General features: G+C 40.8%; 1 protein-coding gene across 4 annotated transcripts in view; it reads left to right on the top strand.

Moving 5' to 3' along the window:
• The window catches only part of nrp1a (neuropilin 1a), an 81,972-nt gene extending 56,549 nt beyond the window's left edge, over window positions 1–25,423 (top strand). For 3 of the 4 annotated variants that reach the window (XM_036582795.1, XM_036582787.1, XM_036582780.1), the window contains 11 exons: window positions 3,614–3,769; window positions 7,529–7,673; window positions 12,699–13,030; window positions 13,896–14,040; window positions 18,450–18,560; window positions 20,294–20,341; window positions 21,508–21,651; window positions 21,804–22,081; window positions 22,391–22,487; window positions 22,645–22,698; window positions 22,988–25,423. In XM_036582795.1, coding sequence (XP_036438688.1) covers window positions 3,614–3,769; window positions 7,529–7,673; window positions 12,699–13,030; window positions 13,896–14,040; window positions 18,450–18,560; window positions 20,294–20,341; window positions 21,508–21,651; window positions 21,804–22,081; window positions 22,391–22,487; window positions 22,645–22,698; window positions 22,988–23,274 — 1,797 coding nt within the window. In that variant the 3' untranslated portion in view covers window positions 23,275–25,423. The remainder of the gene's footprint in view (window positions 1–3,613; window positions 3,770–7,528; window positions 7,674–12,698; window positions 13,031–13,895; window positions 14,041–18,449; window positions 18,561–20,293; window positions 20,342–21,507; window positions 21,652–21,803; window positions 22,082–22,390; window positions 22,488–22,644; window positions 22,699–22,987) is intronic. The other variant, XM_036582802.1, reaches the window with a different exon arrangement.
• The last annotated feature ends 1,664 nt before the right edge of the window (window positions 25,424–27,087 follow it).

The raw sequence follows: 27,087 nt of genomic DNA on the forward strand, positions 1-27,087 counted from the left end.
CCCTACAGGCCAAATGCCTGCTCTTCAGGCCATGTATTTTTCAGCAGTAAGCCCAACACTACAGTCACTGACAGAAAGAGAGAAATATTAAAGACACCAGTCAAGGTGGGACTGAGTGTCCTGGTGTTTGTTATTATTCCAGATCTGCAGTCCAGTATATAAAACCTAAATTGTATCATGTTTGATGTAAAGATAATGACTAAAGGTCCATCATGGAAATTCTCAACCCCAACTTTATGCAGACACACATATGTAACACATACCAACCTCGTCTGTCTGTACGTGGGTGTATATCCAATCTTATTGAAAAATACCATGATAGGAAACAGAGGATTCCATACAGTATACGTTTAGGTAACTGGGGACATCTGGCCTTATATGGTAAGCCAGTCCTGCTCTGAGACAGCAAAAACAGTAGGCTGTGTTTCTTTTTTTTTTAAGTGCATTTCAAGATCCTCCAAAAAGAGGTCAGAAAAAGAGAAGCGGAGAGATTGGTATACATAATTCCATCTGTTTTTCTCTTTAACTCGAATGTCTTGGAAGTTACAGTAGAGCGACTGTATAATATGAAATGAAATTCACTGCAAGAAAAACAGCCAGTGTTCTGCCTAATCCTGCTGCTTACAGCCATAAGGATTTTCATGTGCGGTTTCCATGGGCGCTGACTGCAGACTGCTGTCCTTTCAGAGCTGCATGTCCCTGATACACAATACAGGTTTTGAAAACTGCTGAAAGCTTTTAGTTCACAAGTGGTATGTCTTGAGAGTGGGCTTGTGAGTGGCGTGACCTCCATTTCTACATGATGAAAGTGATGGTCCTTGGTGGCATCTTCTGCTCTTCTGTTAGCTGGCTTTTTGGAGCTTGCTCCTCCCACTATACTGGAGTATCTATGCTAACCTAGTGTTGAAGCATTACTCCCCACAGCAGTGTGAGCATCCTTTAGCTGCTTGTCTCTGTTTTTAGTTGGGCTGTTCGATCAAGCTCCTTTCTATCATTCATATACAGCTTTATCTATTTATCTCACTCTCTTACTTCTGTGATTGTACATGTATTTCTATATGTATGTAGGTATAATACATAAGCATCTGTATGTATGTAAAATCTTAATCTGATTGTATTGCATATGTAACTGTTGAAGTTGAGAAGATAAACACTGCTATTTGTTTTTAACCCTATTAATGCATTTTCTAGGTATGTTGCAATGGCAGAGTGTGCCACTGAAGCCCTCTTGCTCAAATACAGCTTTTACATGGCTTTTAAACCAAAACCTTCAGCAGTCTATCCATGATGAACCGACAAATAGAAACAGTCCAAAATTACTTAGAATAAAATTGTTGCAAATCACATTCAAATTTAAGAATGTTTAATTCTTCTCCTCTAAAGTTTTCTTTGGAGATGCAAGATTTTGTTACACAATAAGTGTGTACATCCTTACATACTTATTACATGCTAAGGCTTATTATTCAGTTACTACAGGGACTTTAGTGAAACTAGCTGAAAAACAGCTCCCCTTATGAGTCTCCACCTTAACAAGAATCTGTGAGCTGGATGAGCGATGTACTGAGACCACACTTTTGTTTATTCAGTTTCCAGTCAAAACAGTCTTTAAGTACAAGTTATTCATTTTTCAGAAGATGTTTCTGAGGAGATTACATATAAATGAACCCACTTGTATAATGAAGGAGGAAGTCAAAGGAAAATAAGTGAAAAAACAGGAGTTTGAAAAACTGGAGATTAAAAAATGATTAAAAGATACAGAGAAAACAACCGAGACTCCAAACAACCGTGCAAGAACTGGTAGACCATCAAAACTGTCCCCATCAGATAAACAGCACTTGAAACTTTCATCTGTGATAGAGAGGAGAAAGTCAAGCTCCACTCTTACTTTAGATCTGAAAAAATCCACAGGTGTTTCTGTCCATCCTTCCACTGTGATAAGCAACGATAAGTATCTACATGTATGTAATATCTTAATCTGATTGCATATGTAACTACTAGGGCTGTAAAAGTTAACCCCTTAAAATCCAGACTTATTACATACTAAGGCTTGTTATTCAGTTACTACAGGCAGGGACTTCAGTGTAAACTAGCTGAAAAACAGCTCCCCATATGAATCTCCACCTTAACAAGAATCTGTGAGCTGGATCAGCAAGAGGAAGAGGCAACAATCGCAGTGGAGTTGAACTGTTGACTGTTATACACTCCTTGGATATAACATGCAGACACTGTTGGTCTCACCAGACGTTGGTGATAAAAAAAATGGAACATATGAAAATAATGTCATTCAATTATTGAACGTAATAAATTAATTGTGATGCTCTGCTTTTTACCACTTATAATTTAGGGAACCAAGAAATTAAGAAATGTTTCTGTGTCCTTAACTGTACCAGGCTTCAGAAGGAGCCAAGTGCAGAGGCTGCAAAATCAATCTACAGTGCAGGTCATGCTTGTGTAAGCACGGGTTAGGTCCAGCATTTGCAGTCTGGTCTGACTACGACTGCAGGGAGCAAAACAGGGCACAGAAAATGTATGTGTTTTCCACGGATGTAATAGGATGTAAGGTACTATCATAAGACACCGCACTCACAGTGAGAATCACAGTATGTGTCACAAGCAGTAGTAGTTTAGCAGGCATGCTGTAGGCTGGTGTATCTTGAATTTGGGAAAGGCAAACTGCACAGTCTGCAAATCCAGAAATCTTCTACAGCTGTGAGCTATAACAGCTCGGTACAGTTCAGCCTCTGCCAGGAACCACTAGCCTCTCTCTCTCTCTCTCTCTCTCTATCCTGCTCTCTCTTGACTGCTAGCCCTCCATAATGCCAATGGAGCTCATGATTCCTTTATGAAGCATTCATTTTTTAATACCGCACACATCTGAAAATCTGTCCTCTTTTCTACATTTTTTTAATGCTTTAGTCATGTAGCCAGCGAAGCATCATATCTTCCATTTATCCAATAAGCTCCTGTGTGCTATCACAGGAAATTAAATCGTCACCACCACTGCCATCCTTTATTAAATTGAGATTCATGAAATCAATCATACCTCTCTCTAGAGAGGTTATGAAAGTAGACATATAGTAGAGATGTTTTACAGTAGAGCTTGAAATATTTGTCCAAATGGGATTTGACTCTCCACATCATCATTTCTGAAATATTTGTCATGTTGGGTTCAAGCCCACCTTTAGTCTAAAGGGCAAACCGAATTTTCCTCACTTTCTTAAAATAAAGTTTTATGGTGTATGGTGTATTCTTAAGTTGTATGGTGGACCAAAATGTACTGTTTACTCTCCAATCCATATAAACTAAATATGGAAATTAAGCTGTAAAAATGACAAATTTTGAACTCACTGATGTCACACAAAGCATCATATTTACATTACATATCTATTCAGCCTATAACAGCTAAGCATCACTCATTCATGTTGAAGTTATAAGGAGTGTTTCAGCTTTGGCTGCTCTTGAATGAGGCACGATGCAGGAGAGTCAGTTAAAACAGAGCTAACACAAAAGTAAACATGAAAGAAAAAACTGCAAAATTATTGTTATATTGTATATAATTTGTTTGCATGGATTGCAAACAGTTAATTCAGCTGTTTTCTCCCACTTTCTTCAGGTTGATCTGGGTTTCCTACGCTTTGTCTCAGCTATCGGAACACAGGGTGCTATCTCTCAGGAGACCAAGAAGAAGTACTTCGTGAAGTCCTACAAAGTGGATGTGAGCTCCAACGGTGAAGACTGGATCACTCTGAAGGAAGGCCCTAAACAGAAGGTACAAAGCCCTCTATGGACAATCCTCACCCTAGCGTATTTTACATTGTTGACCATTACATTATATGTTGCCAGTACACCGAAAGTGTCAGAAAATGATATATGAGAGGATATGATCCTGCCAGAAGAAGTTTTGGCACCCTGCTTCATTTTCTTTATTTAGCCAGTAGAGTTCATTGAGGTCTCAAGGCTCCTTTCCAGGCAGCCCTGCAGTACATCAGAACAATAGACATGTGGAACAGCCTATGAATCTAGACCATTGCAGGAGCTTCTCAGTCCTAGCTTTAAGTAGTAGTATAGCATGAGTGTTAATCTTGAGGAGACTGCAGTGCAGAACATCATGCCCACTTAAGTTTCTCAGGCTCCATTATTCCCCCAGCTTGGAATGCTACAACTCTCAGAGACTGAATGCATTTACAAGTGCAGTAAAATCAGATGAAAAACAACTCCAAAGCAACCACAGAAGCCGGAGAGACTCAGGGAACTCTTTTTCTTTTTTTTTGTGAGGAGTGATGTCAACATTTGTGGTAAAGATTTCTTCACCAAAGGATGAAAGAAAAGAACAAAGGAATTAATAAACAACGAAGGAGTGGAAAAAAGGAGTGTGTGTGTGTGTGTGTGTGTGTGTGTGTGTGTGTGTGTGTGTGTGTTTAAGCAGCTAATGTTATATAAGAGCCATCAAGTGAATGTGTATATGCTGCTTTTGTCTGACGATGAATTTCAACGTTAATTACAACTGTTAAGCTGGCTGGGAGTTTAGCATTAGGTTTAACATGAAAATTTGTTTTACATACACAGTACTATGCAAAACTGAGAGACCACACTTTTGTTTATTCAGTTTCCAGTCAAAACAGTCTTTAAGCACAAGTTATTCATTTTTCAGAAGATGTTTCTGAGGAGATTACATATAAATTAACCCACTTGTATAATGAAGGAGGAAGTCAAAGGAAAATAAGTGAAAAAAAAAGAGTTTGAAAAACTGGAGATTAAAAAATGATTAAAAGATACAGATAAAATAAGACTCCAAACAACTGTGCAAGAACTGTCACAATCAGATAAACAGCACTTGAAACTTTCATCTGTGATAGAGAGGAGAAAGTCAAGCTCCACTCTTACTTCAGATCTGAAAAAATCTTTGAAAAACTGAAAGCAAGTCTCTTGAAAAGAATGGAAGCTGTAATAAAGGCAAAGAGTGGACACACTAAATACTGAAAAATTTGATATTACATTCATTCATTGAGGCTTCTGTGTAATTTTATGTTAAATATCTCTATATCTTGAAATAACTCTTAAATAAAAAAGGGGATCTCTGACTTTTGCACAGTACTGTAGGTAATTACATAAATATATACATATGGGCCATATAATTGTTCCTGTTATTACATGTAGGTATACATGTGTGTGTGTGTGTGTGTGTGTGTGTGTTTGAGAGAGAGGGAGAGAGAAAGAGAGAGAAATCTCTTCTGCGTGTAAACCCCTAGGCCCAATTTCTTTCCTGACCGCCCACCAAAATCCACAATTCTCCTTTTAAAGCCTGTGCCCTAAGGTTAGGTTCTGACGCCTCTCTCTCTCTCTGTTTCCCTCTCTCTATCTCTTTCCCTCTCACTCTCTCTCTCTCTGGGTGCTCTAAAGTGCTTTTGTGAGGAGGGGGCCCATTTGCAGACCGCTGAGGTTGCAGCTTGCCTCTGTGGTTGCTGCTCTGAAAAAGCCTTTTAATAGTTAGTGCAGTCGAATGGAGCATCGGCGTGACATTTAAAGAGAGTGGATGGCTCCTTGTGTTCCTCTCTGTCTCGTGCACACATCTGACAAGCCGTGCCCAGGGACCGGATAGCAACAAGGAGTGCAGAATGGGCTAATGGTGGTATGCCCTGACTGGCTCTCGCTGCTGACTGTGCAGGAGCTATTCTCTGGGTACTGGATCGGGATGTGACACACACATCCACTGTTACAGTCTCTTTAAATACATCTACAGACTGTGTACCGTATACAAGTGTACAGAATAAAACACCTCTCTGTGCCAAGGGATTATACTTATCATCATGTCAGCAGTGACATTCAGATGGGCCACTGAGGTTCGATTCCCCGCCTAAGCATGCTGACCATGATAAACCAATAAGACTCACTGAGTAAGACTCATAATGCTACTTTCACCTACCTCTGTTACATGATTGTATTGTAAGTTGCTCTGGGTAAGAGCACCTAGTAAATGCTGTAAATATTGAATCAAACTTTTTCAGTTTGTTTTTTACATCATTTGAAGATGCGAGCTGGTATTTAGATTGAACATCCTGCCACACACAATAGTCAGTGCTGATACCCAGATGGAAAATACACAATGCAGAAATAAGACATTACATACAGTCATATACAACAGCTTGAACACCACTGGACAAACTACATGTTGATTTTCTAAGTTAGCACATCCTCTACAGGGAAAATATGGCATTAAATATGGCATTTTTATGTAATTTTTTATTTTTATTACACAATTTTTATTTATTTTTATTTTATTTAAGTTTTACATACAGGAAAAAAATAAAGCATAAAATATAAACGTGCCACAACATTTGCACAGGCCACATTTTGTGATTGTTTTCCACTATATTCAATTCAGCAAATAAACACTATTGCGCACTAAAATGTGTTCTCTGTAGAGAATGTGTTAATCCCTTAAAATCTCAGACTTATTACATACGTAGGCTTATTATTCAGTAACTACAGGAACTTTCAGGGCAAATTTAGTTGAGCTATTCTTCGGTTATAGAAGTGTGTAAATAAAACTTTGGGCCCACTGATGGGCCCTGGCCATTTAAGTGTTAAGTTAGACACTAGAAAATCAATAAAACCTGTCATTTGTCCAGGAGTGCCTGAATGTTTGCTGTAACTAAGTGCAATTCCATAATATTCAGTGTTCATTTAAATGCTTTTCGAAGAGATTTCTCTTAATTCTGCTCTTAAAGACAGTGAGGGACTTGGCTCTTCTGACAGTAGAAGTTTGTTCCACAGAGAAGAGTCGTGATGCTTGTCTTTCATGTGTCTTAAAAGATAGTAAGTAAAGCAGAGCTGCAACTGGAGCTCAAGCAGTGTGAGGTACGGACCAAGTTTTAACTGTCGCTGTGAGCTGGCTATCATAGCATTTGAAGCAACAGCAAGCATGAAGAAAAGGCAAAAAAGATTCAGGGGCCTCCTAAACAGAAACAGAGGGAGAAAGAGAGAGAGAGCGAGGCATGAATTCAAACACGTTTCTCTGCCCTTGATTCTATTCAGCGGCCCATAGTGTCTTATGAAGCGACTTCATTTTTTTCCCCTCTAAACCCTTCCCCTTCACTCTGGCCCAGTGCTGGGCTTCCCTTTCTAACTGAACACACTTTAGCTGTCAGTGCAAACTAGAGCTAGGAGACACAACAATTTGTGACAAAGCCACTAAATGAGCTGCTCTTGGTACAGCGACCCCATGGACAGCCCCATAATTGGAGAGGGTTTGGAACCTCAGTGCGTCTTTTGATCTGCTGACACACAGCACAAAGCAGCCTCTGTAGCCTCTGCAGCTGCCTCTTTAGATAGCTCATAGAGTCCATAAACATAACCAGTATTGCATTATCATTTCTGAGGGAGCTGCCCTGAATGCAGTCCAGTCTGGCTGCTGTGTTTCTTGGGCAGGAAGCTAAGCGAGCTGCAGGCTTCAAAGGCCTGTCCTTCGGTGAAGCCTCTACAGAAACCTCTTGAATAATTTATGTGGATTTTGTTGTTTGTCTGTCAGGTTTTCCAGGGCAACACTAACCCTACGGATGTGGCCAAGACCTTGCTGCCCAAGCCCACACTGACGCGCTTCATCAGGATCAGACCCTTCACCTGGGAAACGGGCATCGCATTACGCTTTGAGGTTTACGGCTGCAAGATTTCAGGTGGGTTTACACTTCTTCACTTACTCTTTCCAAAGCTTATCATGCTTGCAGAACCTGGTAAGAAATTAATGTAGTAACATGGACATTAACATTTAATGCAAAATAAGCCAATATTCAGTCAATATTTTAAATCAAGCAAATATTCAGTTAATACTTTAACCCATTAAATGACCAGAACCTGCTGGAGGGTCCAGATTTCTGTTGCACAGTCCTATAACTTCTTTAATAGTATGCCAGTTTAAATTGCTTTCCATGTAGTTATTGAACCTTAGGTTGTTATACGTTCAGGGTTTTAAGGGCTTGAATAAAAATAAACGATGGAACTCAATACTTTGCCTTTACAAGGTAACACACTCATTTATGTACGGTGTCCTTGAGAGCCTTGAATCTGAAGCTTTAGCATTAGTTAGAAAAGATATAAATTAAAACATTAGCAGTGTAGACTTAGAAAAACACTATATTTAGCAATTATATTTGAAAATGCCCGGCAAATACCCATAGCACATCACTGCACACACTCAAAATGCGATGGTAGATAAACCTAATAGATTATAGTCTATTGAAAACAATATCAGTGCCTGGCAGTTGAGGTTGAGTTTGTTCAGTTTGCCTTAGCTTAAAAGGCTTTTGTTGGTACAACTGTGATTTGTCAGGCACATTGTTTATATGTAATGATGTTAAATCAAATGTGTTTGTATTGAGTGTTGAGCACAGAAGCAGTACGTGGTGAACGAGCTCCTCTATAAGGCTATAAATCTCTCACACACTTAGTTTACGTTTCACTCACACTCCTGGCATGTGTTTATTCGCCATGCTGAAAGGTGTAAGCGTGTGTGGGTTCTTTTTTTCTGTGACTCAATATGGAGGGCGGGGGTGGGGAGGGAGCTGTTGCATTATAGACGAGCGGTCATGTGAGAAAGAGGATTACATATTTATGTTACTCTGTTTTGGATGTTCTTCATTTAAAATGGATGCCGTCCACAGCAGGCACGGCTGCTCTTCCGAAGTTACGAAGTGTAACCTTCCCACTTTTACTGTCCCCTCTGAACCCAGTAACCCCCCCACCGAGAGCTTCAGCCTCTCGACCTCATATACACACACATACACACACAAACACACACATGTTACTCTCTTATTATAAATGCACGGCTCTTCACCCACCAGTCGCACAGTCCCAGCTGGCCCTGGCCTCATTTGCATGCTCATCTGCATGTTTTGGCATGGCTCCACCCTCTACAGGGCTTTGATTATGGAGGCTTTCATATCATCACCACCTCCCTGCTGAGACGCTTTCCTTTCGTGCATAGAGGCAAAATGAACGTGTGTGGGCTGTCAATTAGGGCCGCACGATACGTTTACAATAAAAAGGTATTGCTTACTGTGTCCGGTGGCTGCAATGACAGAACAGATCACATTATCTCATACACACGAATAACGCAATAGGATTGAAGGGGAAAAAGCGATAGAAGATCAACAAGTTCTTTTCTACTGTTTGGGAACCGTGCTCTCCCACATGGAGAGTGAATAAATTAGCCATTAATAGCTACTGTCACAACAAATTTGCATAACCATAATGGTATGTTTATGAGACTAAATGGAATATATGTATATATATATATATTTTTGTAGCCTTTATAGAAAAAGCTGTACAGTCTTACAGTGCATTAAAATGTAATGTAATGTAAATGTAAATATCTAATACTATTTCATTATTCTTATTTTGCACAGTACACTCTTAAAAAAGGTGGTTCTTCAAGGGTTCTTTAGTAAAGACAGTGCTTCTATATAGAACTATGAACACTCAAAGAACCCTTTGCATGCTTTGCAAATGCTTCTTAGCATTTTTCAAAGGATTCTACAAAGATCCATATACAGCACAATCTCCATCAAGAACGTTTTCACCATGCAAAGAACCATTTAAGCATGCAAAGGGTCTTTGAGTGTTCATGGTTCTATATAGAACTTTTGTCGTTACTAAAGAACACTTGAAGAACCATCTTTTTTTAAGAGTGTAGCATGTCCAGTCAGATGCACATGATATCAATTTTAATTTATCATTTCTCAAATTATCATCAGTATCCAGCAGCTTTAGCTTACATCACATTTTATGTCCATATCATGCAGCCCTGCTACTCAATCTGCTCTGTGCACTTCATTCATAAGTACTTCTATTTTTACACTCTGCATACATGCAGGCATATTTAGTCCCGGTTTGCGTGTCTGTGCATTTGTGTGTGCGCACAATTTGCTGCCATGCTGGAGCGCAGCTGTGGCAGTCATGTTCAGGGCGGGCAAGCGCACCACATTCTGAACACATCACAAGAGCTGGGGCCTCCTCTTGACATCATCAGCGTGCTGCGGGTTCCCTCTGATGATGCAGCCATGCTGGGCGGCTGGCAAGAGGAGAGTTTTGATGGCACAGCTAGCTTACTTAGCATGGTTTGCTAAGTATTGATTCAGAAGCCTCAAAAGAACATTTCGAAAAGCCAATTTGGAGTTTGAGTGTAGGAGGGTGTGCAGTGGTTTCCACAGATGTTTCCTACACAGAGCACATACACATACAAAGTTTACTAAGAGAGGCAATAATGGAATTAACAGAGCATAGGAATGTGCTCTATGCATTCTCCTTATGCCACAGTCTTTCCAAAACAAGGAGTTGATCCTGTCTCTGTCTAGATTTAGTGTATCCTCTCAAAGCCACCCATGTAAGCTGTCACAATATTTAAACCACCCGTGTAAGCTGTGAGCACCTGTCACAGTATAACACAGGAGTCATGTTCTTCAACTGCAGCAGCAGGTTGTAGCTGTGGAGTGTATTCAGTAGAGTTTATGGCCCGGATTCACAAAAGAGTCTTAAAAAAATGTTGTTGTTAACTACAGACCTCAGAAGTTAAGATAAATTTGGTAATTTTTTGAATGTCATGACTCTAAGAAACTATAAATGTATCCCAAACATGTTATAAATCATTTATAAGGCATTATAAACATGAATAAAAGTGCAATACACTTCATGACCACATGTATTTTGCATTTGATTAAGTCGCCTTCTTAAGAAAGATTGTAGCTTACTTAAGAAAGTGATTAAGAAATTCTTAAGAGAATATTTGATATTTATTCTTATTAAATTATTCTTATTCTTAATAAATATTTATTCTCCTCTTACTTTTTGAAATTGCATTTAAGAACATTCTTCTAAACTTCTCCGATCCTTTGTCAGATATTTTTCTTTGGGAAGTTTTTTGTGATTCCATCCCCATGTCTGATAGTCATACCACATCCACACAGCCCTTAATAAACTTCCTCTGGCTGTTTGTAAATAAGGCCATCTGTACGTGCGGCCATCCAGCCTCCGCCCGCTCCACACACCCACCAAGATCGCAGCAGCCGGACCGGCAACTCACGCAACAACACACACACGCGTATGTGTGTCCGCAGCTCTCCGGGTGTGTCCCACAATCACTGCCACCTCAGAAGCTTCCCAAAAAACTTCCCCAAAATCACATCTGAGTTCAATAAATGGGTCTCCGAGACCAAACAAGCCAGTCGTTTCAAAGTGTCCTCTGAGCTGTTCGGAACTGCGTGTTCCAGCTGCTTCCAAGACCTGATATAAAAAGTTAATTCCTTTGACAGGGTTTTATCAGTAATAATATACTTAGAGTCCAACATTGGCAGATGAAGAAAGAGCCCAGTCAGTCTCCTTCATATACACACGTGTGATCATCTTGTGGTAAACGTTTGTTGTCTGAAAACATCAAGCTCGAATTGGGGCCCCTGGGAGTCACGGGCCAGCGCATTTTCCATTCCAAACCTGAACAGGAACTTCCCTCCATGGCCACAAAGGCAATCGCTGTGAATGAAGACTCTGTTCTGCTGGTATTTCACACCGCATTAGGTCCATCTGTGACACGTTCAAAAGCGAATCTCCGACGCTTTCCTGCTCCACAGGATCCGATTGTAGATTACGATATTGCTGGCAGGTCATGAATTCCAAAACCATTTGGAAAAAGTCGAATATGTGGCTGCCAGTGCATGGGCAGCCAGTCGAGCGAAGCTACGCGACTGGAGATTTTCCGTAATCTTGAGACTCTTTTTGTAAAAAGTAGCAAAGCGTGAACGAAAACGGCTCATTACAGAGGCTGAAACAAAGGCAGTGGGTTTAGAAACATGGAGATAGATTACAGACCACGTGAAGGAACATGGAGGGAGAAAAAGAGAACAGGCCAAATGAGAGTGGGGGAATATCAAAGACAAAAGAAAAGGAGGTTGGAGGAGGAGGGAGAGAGGGGCTCGGAGGATGAAAGGTAAGAAGCTGCTCAGATATGAAAGGTAGAGGCAGCCGAGGAGAGGAGAGTTTTAATTAGATGCCTGGAGACAAACACCGCAGGCGAGTGAGTTAATATGCAAGGGGTCAGGAGAGAAAGGAAGAGAGAGAACAGAGGAGAGAGAGTGCGTGCGAAAGAGTGTGAGAGGGAAAGGGGGCATGGTTGCTTATCTCTACGTGCTGTTTCCTCACTCTCTCTGCGGCACTGTCTCTTTGCACTCGCTCTCATTGTTCTCTCCCTCTCTTGCTGCCCTTCTGCGCTCCACGTAGAGTTCCTGCCAAGAATACTTCCAGAGCTCACTGAGACAGCTCTCAACTTTAGGCATCTCCCTCACCATCATGCTCCATCCCTCTCTCTCTTTCCAGCTATCACTCTCTTTTACCAATGAAAAAATGTTCTGCTCTCCCCAGCTGTTGTCGTGACCACTTTTCTTCTGGTTATCCACCCTACTTATTGCCCAACTGGTTTCTGAGATTGTACAGTCTGTGGCAAACGCTAATATTAGTATGATTGAAATTGCGTAGACTTTCGAAAACACTAGTATTAGTATGATTGACGTAGAGGCTGTGACAAATGCTAATATATGACTGAGATTGTAAAGACCATAACAATGGAAATCGTATAGTATGGTTGACCTTGTGTATGTCATGGCAAATGCTTTCCAACCTGATCACAGTGCCTTTTCTCTCTCTTACACACACAGAGTATCCATGTTCTGGCATGCTGGGCATGGTCTCCGGCCTCATCACAGATGACCAGATCACTGTCTCCTCTCATACTGACCGCAGCTGGGTACCGGAGAACGCCCGTCTGCTAACCAGCCGCTCAGGCTGGACATTGCTGCCCCAGCCGCAGCCCTACACTGACGAGTGGCTCCAGGTGGACCTAGGTCAAGAGAAGCTGGTCCGTGGACTCATAATCCAGGGAGGCAAATATCGTGAGAACAAAGTCTTCATGAAGAAGTTCCGCTTGGGCTACAGCAACAACGGCTCCGACTGGAAGATGGTGATGGAGGCTAACGGCAACAAACCCAAGGTGAGGAGTAGGAAAAAAAGAGGAGAAGTGGGTGGTTGGATGGCTGGAGATCCAGAAAAGTACAGAAAAGTAAAGAACCAAAAGTAGTTCTTCTAAGGCACTGATCAGATAATCCTTTATGGCTCCTTTTTTAAGAGTATAGACTTCAAAAAGTTAAATGCATTTCATTTCTAGTAAATAGGATAAATGAAAAACAAGGAAGGAGGACTTGCAGCAGCTGATAATAAATGCATTAGTGGAGCATTGATATGACTTTAGCATGTGGCAGCTGCAGCACAAGCAGTAGATCCATCACAGATGGCACCATGCCCTGTTTTAAAGAGGAGCAGAGACTTGACATCAGCCTGTCCTCCGTCTATTCTCTCTCATCCCCCATTCTCTCTCTATCTCTGTATCAGAGCTTGAAGAAGACAGGACGTTAGCGCTGAAGCCCATTAATTCCCTTTCATGCCTTCAACCCCCTCTTCTGGACCTCTGTTATAGTTGGAGCATGTGTCTCCACTTTGTCTCCCTCTCTCCTCATTCTCTCCACCCCCCCCCAACTCATTTTCTCATTCTCCTGTGGTAGCTCAGGCTGGGTAGGAAGTCTTTCTGAGCTGAAGGGAAAGCCGGATGGGAGATTTTAGTGAAGAAGGCGTCCTGCTGCTCTGGAGCATGGTGGTAGCCGGCAGGCTTTTTGCTCGCATGTTCGCTTCAAATGTCAATCAGTGGATTGAGGCCTTTTGTTCTGTTTTATTCCCAGTACTATCTCATTGCTTTTTTCTTTCACAGGGAAGAAGGCAGGGATAAATGTGGCTGAATTTAGACAGCTATGCTCATATCTGATTGATAACAACCCTCTCTCTGTCTTCTTACCTTGGTGCAGCTTTTCGAGGGGAATATGAACTACGATACGCCAGTGTTGAGAACAGTGGAGCCCATCTTGACGCGGTTTGTTAGGGTGTACCCAGAAAGAGCTACGCCGGCAGGCATGGGGTTGAGACTAGAACTCCTGGGCTGTGAGATTGAAGGTAGGTCGAACTTACACCTACACTCCACACTAAAAATTAAAGGTTCTTTGGAGCAACATCAATAGAACAATCCTTTTTTGATTCCCTAAAGAACCATTCAATGGACATTTTTTTAAAGAATCGTGTTCATGAAATTATTTTCAAAGTTCAAAGTTAAAGTCCCCCAGTATAATGTAAAGGTTCTATAGCAAATAAAGGTTACAACCATGCTAGGAACCATCTTATTTTTAAGAGCATATGTACACACAATGGTGTAAATATCTGATCTCATTTGATTCGATTTAGTTATGATTCTTTGGGAAAGGAGTCAGTGCATGATGAAATTTCAAATTTCACCAAAATTTGACTTTATTATTTTGGTATATCTGAATTATTTTTCTAAATTACACTGAGAACAAAAAAAGTAAATGGAGGAATTAAGGATGGGTGATATGGCAACAACATAATATCAATATAGTATCAAGACATTTTCACTATACACGATAAATGTCATGATAGCTAGTTTTTCTGAGGTTTGATACGTTGCAACAAACAAAAAAGTGTTGCCACAAAACCGTGAATACAATTCATAAATTCATTTGTATTGTAACATTTCTCATACTGTGCTGCACTAAATCTAATTAAATAGGATTAATCATATTCTTTTTGTAATTAAATATGTATTTGGTCAGTGTACTTTAATATGCTCAGAAAAGCACACTGTGATATAACCTGAAATAATTTATCACAAAAATGATAAATATTGTCATATTTCTCAGAAGGAACTGTTTACACAAAAACAAAATACACTACATCCTTTTTTTCTGGATTTTTGTTTAAAAATGGCCTGACACTTTTATTTTGGCCAAAATGTCAACGCATACTTTATTGAATACAGTGATAGATTTAATTGATAGCATTCCAATATTGAAACAGATAAAATCAGCTTCAGGTCAATGCATATATTTTTGCACTCCTACTTGGACACATCTGTCTGTGTTGTTTTCTCTATCTCTCTCGTGCTTTTGCTACTTCTCTCTCTCTTTCTTTCATAATGGACTCCCTTCCATATGCAGCCTACATGTTGCAAAGATGCTCAAAACAAGCAAACAAATCAACAGCAAACTGAAGGGCATCTGATTCCAGAAATGAAGCAGCTGGAAATATCTCTCTGTGTGTTCCTATAAGCCTCATCATTAGGAATAAATACAAGTTGATTGAACTAGTATGGATCCACCCATGAGGGTAGAAAGTGTGGCCTGGAGGCTCAGCTTTCACCAGGATCAGCGCAGTTGTCCCGCAGATGTGCCATCAAAGGAAGCCTCCTGCCTAAATAAGCATCAGTGTGTGCCCACTCTAATGACAGGGACTCTCTCCACACTGCAGTGGATTTGGAGTCCACCTGGTGGTCTGGATTAGCCCTGACCCGCTGTCTGTCCCTGTCCTGTCCGACTGTCAGTCTCTGTCTACTAGGGGTTTAAAAAATGCACCACAGTGCATCAATTTGAAGGTGCTGATTCAACTGAATCAATTGTGGAATGTTAGAATCGATTAGAATTGATTTTCATAATATTTAGCACTAATGCTTTGGCCAAAAACAGCTTAGTTTATTAGGTTGGTTGGACAAAACTAAATTATTGTCCTTCAGTTGTCCTTCAGTTTGTTTTGTACCATTTTCACAGGTCAGTTTTCAAGCTAGAACCATGAAACCATATAGAGCTTACATAGGAATAGCGTACTTGTGCTTTCTGGACCAACCATATTTACCAGTGTTAAGTCAAACATTTTTTCCTATAGGAAATGAATGGCAGAATACCATAGCAATGGCCTATCAACACCTTAGCAATCACCTGGGATTCCATTGCAATGGCCTAGTAACATCTTAGCAACCACCTGAAATACTATAGCAACAACCTAGCAACAACGTAGCAGCCACCAAAATATCATAGCAACAGCCTAACAACATCTTAGCAACCACCTGGGATTCCATTGCAACAGCCCAGCAACATCTTAGCGACCACCTGAGATACCATAGCATAAATTGAAATTTCATGATGCACTGAATCATCTCCTGAAGAATCACAGTCAAATCAAATCTTTGTGAGGCCAGAGATTTATATTTGTCTACTATCTGCAGGTCTTTTTTTCTCTTCTTCTTGTCTCTCTCTTATTCTCTTCTTTTTTCCTTCACATTCTCCCTCTCTCTCTCTCTCTGAGCTCATTTGGTTTGTTATGAGAGCGCTCTCTGTTGAGGCAGCGTTAAGTGGATTTACATATTGGCTTTCCTGGAGTCAGTGAAGCCGGCTTATGTAAGCTACGGCATCCCACTGTGGGCTTTAGCTGGATGATGGTGCTTGTTTTCACTGGCAGTGCCAACAAACACACATACGGGCAATTCAAAACAGTTTATATACTCTAAATCTGTGTGTCTGTCTCTTACACAAACATAAACACAAACCTACAGGTTGCCACTCTTGAGAATACAGAATACTTTATGTGCACACGCACATATAATCACTGCTGTGTCTCAGAATCAGCAACTTTATATGAGAGAGAAACAAATGTTCTTAGCTCTAAAATAAAGATGGATAATACAGATTTTCCAATATTTTATGCATATTTCTATTGTTGAGGACAAACTAGTGAAATGGTCTCTTGTAGAGAAACTTACCAACTTAATGCAAATACAGCCCTTTCATGTGCTAAGAAAAATGATCAGTGAACCCAGACAATGTCCCATTTCATGTACTAAATTTCTGTGATGTAGATTTTAGAGGCATTAAAAGCTTCAAATGCCTGCTTCCTATTGCTAACACTACTAACAATTCTAGTTCTAGATTGTCTAGAATGGAGCATTTCATATCAAACCAACCTGAATGACTTCACATCTTTAATTATGCAGAAGTTCTGAAAAATCGCCAGAATTCCCCTTCACATAACAAGATTTTAATACAAGTAATTTTAGATTGTTTATACTGGTCAATCTGTGTTTAGATAATATAAAACAATGCAACTGGTATTTTCAAATGGTGTTTAAAATTTAAAACAGACAAAAAAACGCATCACATTACATCACACTAACAGGTGCTATCAGTAGCTGTGTGGAAAACAGCAGGGTGCTAAGATGTAGCAGGAGGTTTTAATCCACATGGCTTAAATGAACAAGCCTAATACTGCTAACTTCTGACCCTTCAGCCCTCTTAGAAATTTGGCCTCAACTGCCCATCCCCCCCACCACTAGAGACCACTTCCTTTCCTTTCTAGCTCCCTCTCTCCATCCCTCCATCCCTCTCCTGCCTCCCTCTCTAACCTGGGGAAAGCCCGGCAGGCTTAAGGGCCGCTCATTACAAGCTGTGAGTAAACAGAGTGAATCGGGCAGTGAGCCATCAGGCAGTAGGGCACATGCAGGACTAATGAGAGGCTCTCTGCCTCGCAGAGCAGAACCAGGCCCAGGGTGGAGCTCCCCAGCCTGCCAGGGCCCTCAGGAGCACAGCCAAACCAGCACCCACACACACATGCACTGGCCCATATGACACACACACAACCCAGTGCGAGAGACAGATTATTAAGGGGCTCTGGGTTAAAATTGGTTGGTGGCAGTTGGTGTGTGGATTGTATGAGATGGGTCCGAATTTTTAAACAGCCACGAAATCGAATAGCAAGTTAGGCTCTTTAATAATCAGATTAGCTGCTTGTTAGCAGATGTTATGATGTGCAAGAGCATTCTTTTTCATTCTGAACCAACTTAAATCCAGAGTATGTCGATATTAATCTTTCTGAGTGAAAACACAGAATCACAGGCTAGGAGATGAAGGTCACTGTGAAAATTGCATTATTAAAATGCCTTAACAGAAAATGCTATAGACTACTGCAGTTATGCACTTTCTTTGTAAAGTGTCCTTGGCTGTTAAAAAGATGCTATGTTAATGGAACAAATGCTATCTAAAAGGAAACAGGAGGTCACAATACAAACAACACGAAAATAGTCATTTTATGACCAGTGAATCTACACGTCTTCTGAGCTTTTATATGTAATGTTGCAACACCCTGCATGTACCTCTTTGCCAATAACAGACTCAAAAAACATGTTTTATGCCAAAGCCTTACTGTAAACCTATCAGAAAACAATGTCTCAGGCATCAAGGGATATATTCTGTAATAGTTTTGTGTAATCACTTTGTGTAAGGGGGTTTTTAGAGGCTCCTCTAAGAGGTTTTAGAGGTTCCTCTAAGCACCACTGTAAAAAGTTCTGACTTGGTACATTTCTTTAGAATGGACCCTTTCACATCAAACCAGTCTGAATGCTATTGGTTGAGGTGTAATGACTGAATCATGCAGAAATAATGAAAAATTGATGGAATTCCCCTTTAAAAGTTAATTTTTTAAGTTAATTTTAAGTTAATCTTTTCTCTCTCGTTTTTTCTCTGTAGCGCCCACCATGCCCCCCACCACGCCCGCTCCTCCCACCACCCCGTCAGACGAGTGTGATGATGAGCAGGCCAACTGTCACAGTGGAACAGGTGATGACTACGACCAGACAGGTGCTACCACCAGCCTGCAGAAACTGCGCCCTTTCTCACCACACTGCACAGTGCAGAACTGCAGCTCTCGCTAACACATTATTAGACTGCAGAAGCAGCTCAAACTTTCCAACTCAATGCAAACACAGCCTTTTCATCTGCCATCATTTTTCTTTCTTACTTTCACATTCACCTCTATCAACTGCCCTAGCCATGCTAATCTAAATACACAATACATGTTTTCCCACCTCTTAGCTCCGCCCACTTTGACCCTCTCACTCATGCTTGCCTGAGCCACTGACCTCACCTCCTGCACCTGACTTTTGTCTCCTGCACATGTTCTGCTGTGTCCTTGCTTCTGTTTTCTCTCTGATCTATAATGCTAAGAAATGTAGTCTCCTGCTAACTGAATGAACACATGCTCCTGCTAAATGTCATTTCAGTCAGTTTGCTTCCACATACACTTTCTCTATCCTGTTAACTGCAGCCGCACTGTGTTGCACTGTTAACATTCTTCTGTAGCCTACAAAGAAAATGTTAAAGATTATGATTGTGTGGACTGTTGCAAAGGCTAATACTAGGCCTTTCTTTCACAATGGTCTTTCTGAAAAAGCTAAACAGCTGTGAGCTGTAGCATACAATATACACTGTATGCCCAAATGTATCCAGACACCCCTTCTATATAGTGAATTCAGATCATTTAAGGTGCACCCATTGCTGACACACAGGGTGCGTAATCTCCATAGAAGCCTTTGCCAAAAGAATGGGATGATCTAGAGCAACCACACATGAGCCTAAGATCAGTGTGTGAAATACCCCCTGATATTCAGGGAGTCCCATGTTAGTTGGAGATGATGCTAGCTTCAATGACAACAAAATGTTTTGTTCTGGAAAAGCTCTTTTCTAGTTTGGTAAAGTTGTCTTCCATATATTAATTGAGATCTTACACATCTACTCTTTAGTCTTCTGTTTGAGAAATGAGTAACAATTCATTCTTTTCACCAAACTCTTGGAAAATTGGGAAAGTTTTCAGATTTACAAATATGCTCTGGCATTTTGTAAACCAATTTCTACAGCGCCACCCTGAGGCAGACCAAGGTGCAGAATCTCTAGTTAGTTAAGACTACCAAAGACAGAAGCTCACTGATTGTGGGTGAAGCAGTTACCTTTTTTCTGAATTTGCATTTAAGTGTTTATTTTTCCTTAATGGTCAGCTTAATGTCACAATAAGTTTATTTCAAGAGCCCTCCCTGAATTTTGATTTTGAGATATCCAGGGGGTCCAATTATGAGTTTAATTAGGGAGTTCCAGACCCCTTCAGGACCCTCTGTATTTCGCACCTTGCCTATGATCATCATGCCTAAGCATCAGAGGGGCCCCCCCAGCACTGGGCTGTAAATTCTCTGTGAATTCTCTCTGGGGTGATAAAGCACCATTGGATACCTTTTGGAAGAGCTAGAGTGGCATTTGTGGTCCAGAACTAATCATCCAACATCAGTACCTGACCTGACCAATGCTCAATGCAATCAAACCCTCACGTTTCAACATCTAGTGTAAAGCCTTTCTAGAAGAGTAGAGGTCATTACAACAGTAGAGAGGACAAATTCCCTATTATGTAATACCTTTATTTCAGAAGAAACACTGGATGAACAGGTGTCTACAAATGTTTGGACATATAGTGTATGTTAAAATCTAAGATGTTCAGGTCAGCAATTTTTAGCTGCGTGTCTGATTTAATGTTGTTTTTGGCCCAGGTGGAACTACTATGCCCGAGACCACTACAGGGCTGGGCACCATACCAGGTAAGACTCAACTAGCTTTAACTTTGCAGTTCACTACTACTCTGTTACTGCTGTACTTCTGTCCATTACTCTTCTCCCATATTTACCCAGCATCACCTAAGGAGTCTGTTTTTGGCTTACGTCTTAGATTAATCCATAGCAAGCACAAATAAGTAACCTTTGGACGGAACTGTTTGTGTGAAACTCTGTGTTGCGTAGCCGTTAATGAGCATCGTTCTAATTTTGCTTGTTCAGCATAATCGCTGATTAGCCAGGCGAGACTGCATGCTAATGGCCAAAGCCTGACTAGCAGAGCAACGCCCCTTATCTGACTCTCACTAATTAAGCTGTATGTGTGTGTGTTGGAGAAAAGTAGAGCGTGCGCCTGTGTGGTCTTGACGTGTTAATACCGAAAAGATCTGCATGTTCCATTCTGGATGTGGTTTATTGATGACGTGAAACATTCAGAACGTTTTTGACTGTGGTGAAGCTCCTTCATGCCCAGATCCTTCCACTACTGCAGCCCAAATCCTCTCAAAAATGGAAAAAGAGAACTAACTTTTAATTGGAAGCTGCTATTTTTTGTGGGACAGTGGCAGAAAGCCTGAGCCGTGGTTTTTAATGGGAAATTCTTTCCTCTTCACTGGGCAAATACCCTGCAAAAGCCACTCTGAATCCTTATGTTATTGCATTTTATACAATCTGAGAGATACAGAGACCACAGTAAAGACAATGGCAAAGCTAAAATATGTTTTGTTTTTTGAATTTTCACAATCACTTCTCCCATTTCTTCCTCTCCTGCTCACTGTCACATAGGAAAGAGAGCATGCTGCATTAAAATCTCAATTTCACACCTTCTGCCTGTTTCATCAACATTATGCACTTCTAAATATCACTCACAGTATCTTCTGTCTACACATTCAGTAATAGCTTTGAGATTTTGAGGAATCAGTTTATTTGTATTATTTCTTTCATTTTTAAAAAAGCTACCTACTGCCCCCTGGTGGACATATGTAATAAAGCTGTTCTGCAGCTCAGATGTCTTACCATTATGAGTTAGACCAACAGAAACCCACTAAATAATATCAAATAAAATTATAATAAACAAGATTGCCAACATATTGAGTAGATGTTTCATAAGAAGACTAGGAGTATTTCTAAGCGTACATGCCTGTGTGTTTTTGTAGCATTCCTCTGGTTTGCTTGTGACTTTGGCTGGGCGAGTGACCCTTCGTTCTGTGGCTGGACGTCCGAGGAAACAGGCTACAAATGGCAGATCCAGTCTAGCGGCACTCCAACACTCAACACTGGCCCCAACATGGACCACACAGGTAAGAGACAGAAGAAAAAAAAAATACACGGTTTAGTGGAGTAATAGCCCAGTATGCTTAATTATATAATGTGATACAGAGAAAAACACAATGTAGAATGCATTCTCTCAAATTCCTCCAGCCCATGTTAAGCTCTTCCTGTCTCTCTCCAGGCGGCTCTGGGAATTTTATCTATACACTGGCGACTGGAGCGCAGGAGACAGAGGTGGCCCGACTTGTGAGTCCAGCAGTGACCAGCCAGGACTCAGACCTGTGTATGTCATTCTGGTACCACATGTTTGGCTCGCACATCGGCACACTGCACATCAAGCTGCGAAAGGAGAGCAGCCAGACTGTGGCTGACGTGCTGCTGTGGACGGTCAGCGGTCACCAGGGCAACCGCTGGAGAGAAGGCCGTGTGCCTATACCACACTCAAGCAATCCCTACCAGGTGAGTGTGAACGAAAGGGCTGGAAATATTAAAACTATAATGCATTATTTAGTTGCTAAAACTATTTCCAGAAGTTTTTACAGTGTTAAGGATTTACAGCATAATCTTATTTGAACAAAAACTGCTGATAGCTAAACCTAGTCAACTTACAGAACACAACCCTGCTCGATATGCAAGGCTTGCGCTCTAAGAATGTTCTGAAAGCAGCAGCAGGTTTTAAGATTTCGGTAGGACAAGAATCCAGTAGAGTTGAACGTACATGTGTCCGCTGACATATCTACAACGCTATCATGTTTGTCTGTTTGTCAGGTGGTGATAGAGGGTGTGGTGGAGAGGAAAAGCTGGGGTGACATTGCTGTAGATGACATTAAAATCTTAGACAATCTCAACATGGCTGACTGCAAAGGTGAGTGGGCCAACAATCTACTGCAGAGCTCAGACATCAGAAGTCCAGTAACCTGTTGTAAGCCATAAATTTAACTGGTTTGAGAGCATGAACTGGCAGATTATTAGCATGTAACACTTCTTTTATTGAATATTTCTTTTTTTGTATGTGCCTGTAGACCCAGATGTTCCTACAGAACCCATGCAGCCTGAGGATAACTTCAATGAGATCAGTAAGTGTATAATTAAAAGTATTAAAAGTATAATTATATTGGTAAAACTGAAAAAGGACTGTTTTCCATGATACAGATGCAGAATAGTGTGATTTATACATTTAAATTAAGCGTATTTTCACATTTTGTACTTATAACTGGTTTCCTCGCTTTCCAAAAAAGTTGTCCAATCAAATTTTGCCATCCAGAAAAAAAAATGACTGTTTAAACAGTATTTCAATTAGAACTTCACCTAAGCAGTACTGTTCCTCAGTAGCTGATGTTCTACTCTTCTTTTTCCACTCTCTAGTTGTCGACATCACAGATTTTCCAGAGAGCGTGGAGAACACCGAGATCACCGGAGCAGGGAACATGCTGAAGACTCTGGACCCCATCCTGATCACCATCATCGCCATGAGCGCGCTGGGGGTCTTCCTGGGGGCCATCTGTGGTGTGGTGCTCTACTGCGCCTGCTCGCACGGCGGCATGGCCGACAGAAACTTATCAGCTCTGGAGAACTATAACTTTGAGCTGGTGGATGGTGTGAAGCTAAAGAAGGACAAGCTAAACTCACAGAACTCATACTCAGAGGCATGAGGCGCCAACCAATGAGAGAAAACCTCTCCTCAGGGGCAGGGGGCGGGCTAAAATGGACTGCCGCCGCCCTTCCATTGAAGGAGGACAAGGCTCTGAGGTTCTGGGAACCAATTTGGGAGGAGAACTTGGACTGAGCCATGCTTTTCTCAGGAGCTGCAGTGACAGAACCTACCAGTAGGGGGACACTGTGTACAAAACATTGAATATGAGGATTAAGAAAATGAAACAAAAGAAATATGTACAGATGATTTAGATGATTATTTTAATTTTTTATTTTATTATTTTGTATTATTTTTAGTTGCTCATTTCTACAATCGGATGCTGGTGTTGAGACCAATATATGAAAAATGTTATACGTATTTATCTTTTTTTTTTCTTTTGTCTGGGAGGAAAAAATCTAATCAATTTTTTTAAAAATGTTGTTGTTTTTTGTGTTTAAAGGAGATGTGTAACAAGAAAAATCCCAAATGAACCATGGCTGATAACGGTGGGGGTGTTCGGCCCACGGTGGAACAAGTATATGGTTTGGATTTGTTGGATTTCAGCTGTGGTTCAGTCAGTGCCTTTGGTACATCTTTTTTGGCCTCCTCTGTTGATTTTATACATCCCTTTAGTTCTGGAACAAACAAACAAAAGAAAGAAAGAAGGAAAGAAAGAAAAAAAAAACGGAATATGTTGGTCACATCTGCAAAACATGACCCGGTTTATTCATTGCGCTTTAATGTTGAGAGCTCACATATTGTACATACGTTTTAATATATTTTATTGCCCTTTTCGAAGAAAACAAGTAAAAGGACAAAAAAGAAGCTGCAGTATCCCTTTTTTCTTTGGTTGTGTGTTGTAAATACAATCGTCCGACTGTTTTGTGAAAGTGAAAAACGTGTGCTATTTCCGTCCTGTTGGGTTATTTTGCCACCCTCCCCAGAGATGCAGCTCATATAAATGTAAAAACTGGTGGTTTGACAAATCCAGTGCTCATACTTACATGCACACAGACACAGTGACACTCATTCTCAGACAAGACTCTTCTGATGAACCTCTCTGTGCACATTTTCCATGGAACATTACTGATGTTCATCCTTAAATGTTTATACTTTGTTCTACCTTAGCCTGGATATTGTAAACGTTCATAGACAACAAGGTCTGTTATTAGACCCAGTGGAATCTCGAGGAGGGAAAAGCAGGCCTAACTCTGATCTCTGTTTATGTCTCTCTTTATAACTCTCTGATCAAGTTCTGGATGTCTGTCAGCATACCAAAAAAAGAACAACAAGCTCATCATCGCCTTGCGTTTGTCTGAAATAAGCTGCCACCTGCTCCACCCCCAGTTCTGCCCCCTCTTCAAAGTGCTTCTTACGCCGTCCTCTCACCTCAAACGCACTTTGTCGTCAACTTCGGGCTACGCGTCTTGAATGAGACTCACGAATGTGGGGGTGCCTAAAGAATGGTGCTATTTTCTTCATTGTAGCGCATCTCCCATCGCTGGCCTCATGTTCAGAACTGCTATCTCATGCTCTTGTGTCTTCGCTGATGTCGCACCTGGTACAGAGAGGTTGACTGGTCTGACGGAGGCTGAGTGGTCACCTGGTCGGCCTTGCGTTTGATGTCATAGCCTTGTGTCTGTACCAAAGGACTGTCACCCCGAATTAAAGGGGGCCACACTGTCCACTATACATGCACCACCTACAAGGACCCATCTCATCTTTAGCAATTCTGATGATGCACTGGACTTCAGGAAGAGACCACACTAAAGACTTACTGCTGATACAGAATATGAAACGTGAAATATCGTATGCTGGGCCGCCATTCGCCATCATTTTGTCACTTGCATTGGCAAAAGAGCACTGGTCATCTTTTACGAGCAAATCCCTAAAACCTAAGAGCGTCATACCACATGTAGTATAACCAACAAGGCTCCACCATCCCCACCCACTGGCTCATGTTTTTAAGGTTTCTAGGTATGTTTATGTGCTGTGTTGTGTTCTGTGGCAAAGAAACACTCATTCTCTCTTCATTTCCCTCCAGTAGTTTCCAGATTCAAGCCCATGAACCCATTTCTCAATGCTACATGTGAGTCGGCTGAAGTTAGAGGGACGAGCTTCAGTAAGGTTTCATGAAGAAAGCATACTGTAGCGTCAAGAAAAAAAAAGAAAAGAAACGATGTTGCACTGATAGATATATTTAAAGAAGTTTATGTGTTTATAGCATTCATTTGTAAAAAACAAAATCGGAATTAAAAAAAAGACGGTGTTCTTTTTTTTATTAGTTTCAGGACATAGAATATGATTCTGAAATATACGGTTATCGAGATGTTTTCATTATTGAAAAAGGTATACAAATTTCCTATAGTAAAAAATTCCCATTTACCTGATCGATTATCTCTTCATTTTTGTACTGTCGTTCAAATTTTGTGCTGATTTTTTTTACAAGAAGAAGAGGAAAAAGAATCTTTTATTTTCAATACTGCTTCTGTAATTGCTGTTGTAGGAAGAAAAAAAACCTGAATAAAACAGCAAGGCCTTAAAAACTGAAATCACTGTTTTGTATTTCCACATCTGCATCACGAAAAGAGAACCGCCGATGTCTACTGTCTCTGATCAGCTCTGATCAACAGACATTCCAAAGATTCAGATCCAATAAATGTTTTCCTAAGACATACTGTATGTGTTTGGCTTATTATTTGCCATAATATTCTCAGAAAGGGCTCCAATGCAAAGCTACATGTAGTCTCATACAAGTAGTCTGTGTAGATATTATAAGAGCATTGGGCCTCATTCACCAACCGTTCTTAAGATGAAATTTCTTCTTAAAACCCACTTACACAGTTTTCATGAACAATCTGACATTCACCAGTGTTTCTTATTTGGGATTTGTTCTTAGCTAAGAACAGAGTCTACACACACTTAAGAGCACAAAGGTGAGAACAATTCTGTGGTTTAAGAACACGTCATGAATCTGACGTAGACTTTTTCTTAGGGTCTTTCTCAAGAACAAATTTAGGAAAAAACTTAGGAAGATATCGGTGAATGAGGCCCAATGTTCTTAAATGAAATTCTGTTCAATACATTGTTGAAAATGTCTGTCTATTTAAATGGTTAATGGTGTAAACAAAGTCTTTCAGAGTGGTTTGATGTGAAATGCTCTGTTCTAGACAAACGTACTGAGTCAGAACTGTTCACAGTGGTGGTGACAGGAACCAGACGTCTGAGGAGTTTAATTCTTTATTCTGAACGTGTTACATGTAATCACGTATTTTGGTTTTTTTTTGTGTTTGTGTCTCTCTCCTGGTCTCTCCCTTCACAGGTGTACCTGTTTTGCCATCAGTCATGTGAGGAGCACCACTGACCAATCAGAGGCCTGGCTGGTATAGTTGGGGGAGGAGACTAAGCTTTAAAAAGAGGCCTTCAGGATGGATGAAGAATGGGACTGATCATGTGTGTGCTGTGTTGTAGTTTGTGTTTTACTATCTTGTGTTGAAAGTGTGCTTCTTTACGAGACCTCTGTGTTAGGGGAGGTACTTTAGTTTTGGTAGTTTACTTGCAAACTTTTAACTTTAGTTCTACATCAGATTGATTATTTGTACCATCTGGGGTTTCAAACATGTAAGAAGGGCACGCTTATACTTTCTCACCACATAGAAGTCTAGTTCCCTAGGTCAGAGGGTGGGCACCGCCACATGTACTTGTGATTACTGATGATATCTCTGAATGTGTTCATCCATCCTCTTCCTCTCTTACCTACAACGTCCAAAATAAGCTTCAATTTGGTCAGCTGGGCTTTGAGTGAGAGGTGAGGCTTGATTTGTTCAAGGAT

This window comes from Colossoma macropomum, unplaced genomic scaffold (genome assembly GCF_904425465.1).
Source record: "Colossoma macropomum unplaced genomic scaffold, Colossoma_macropomum, whole genome shotgun sequence".
Lineage (NCBI taxonomy): Eukaryota > Metazoa > Chordata > Actinopteri > Characiformes > Serrasalmidae > Colossoma > Colossoma macropomum.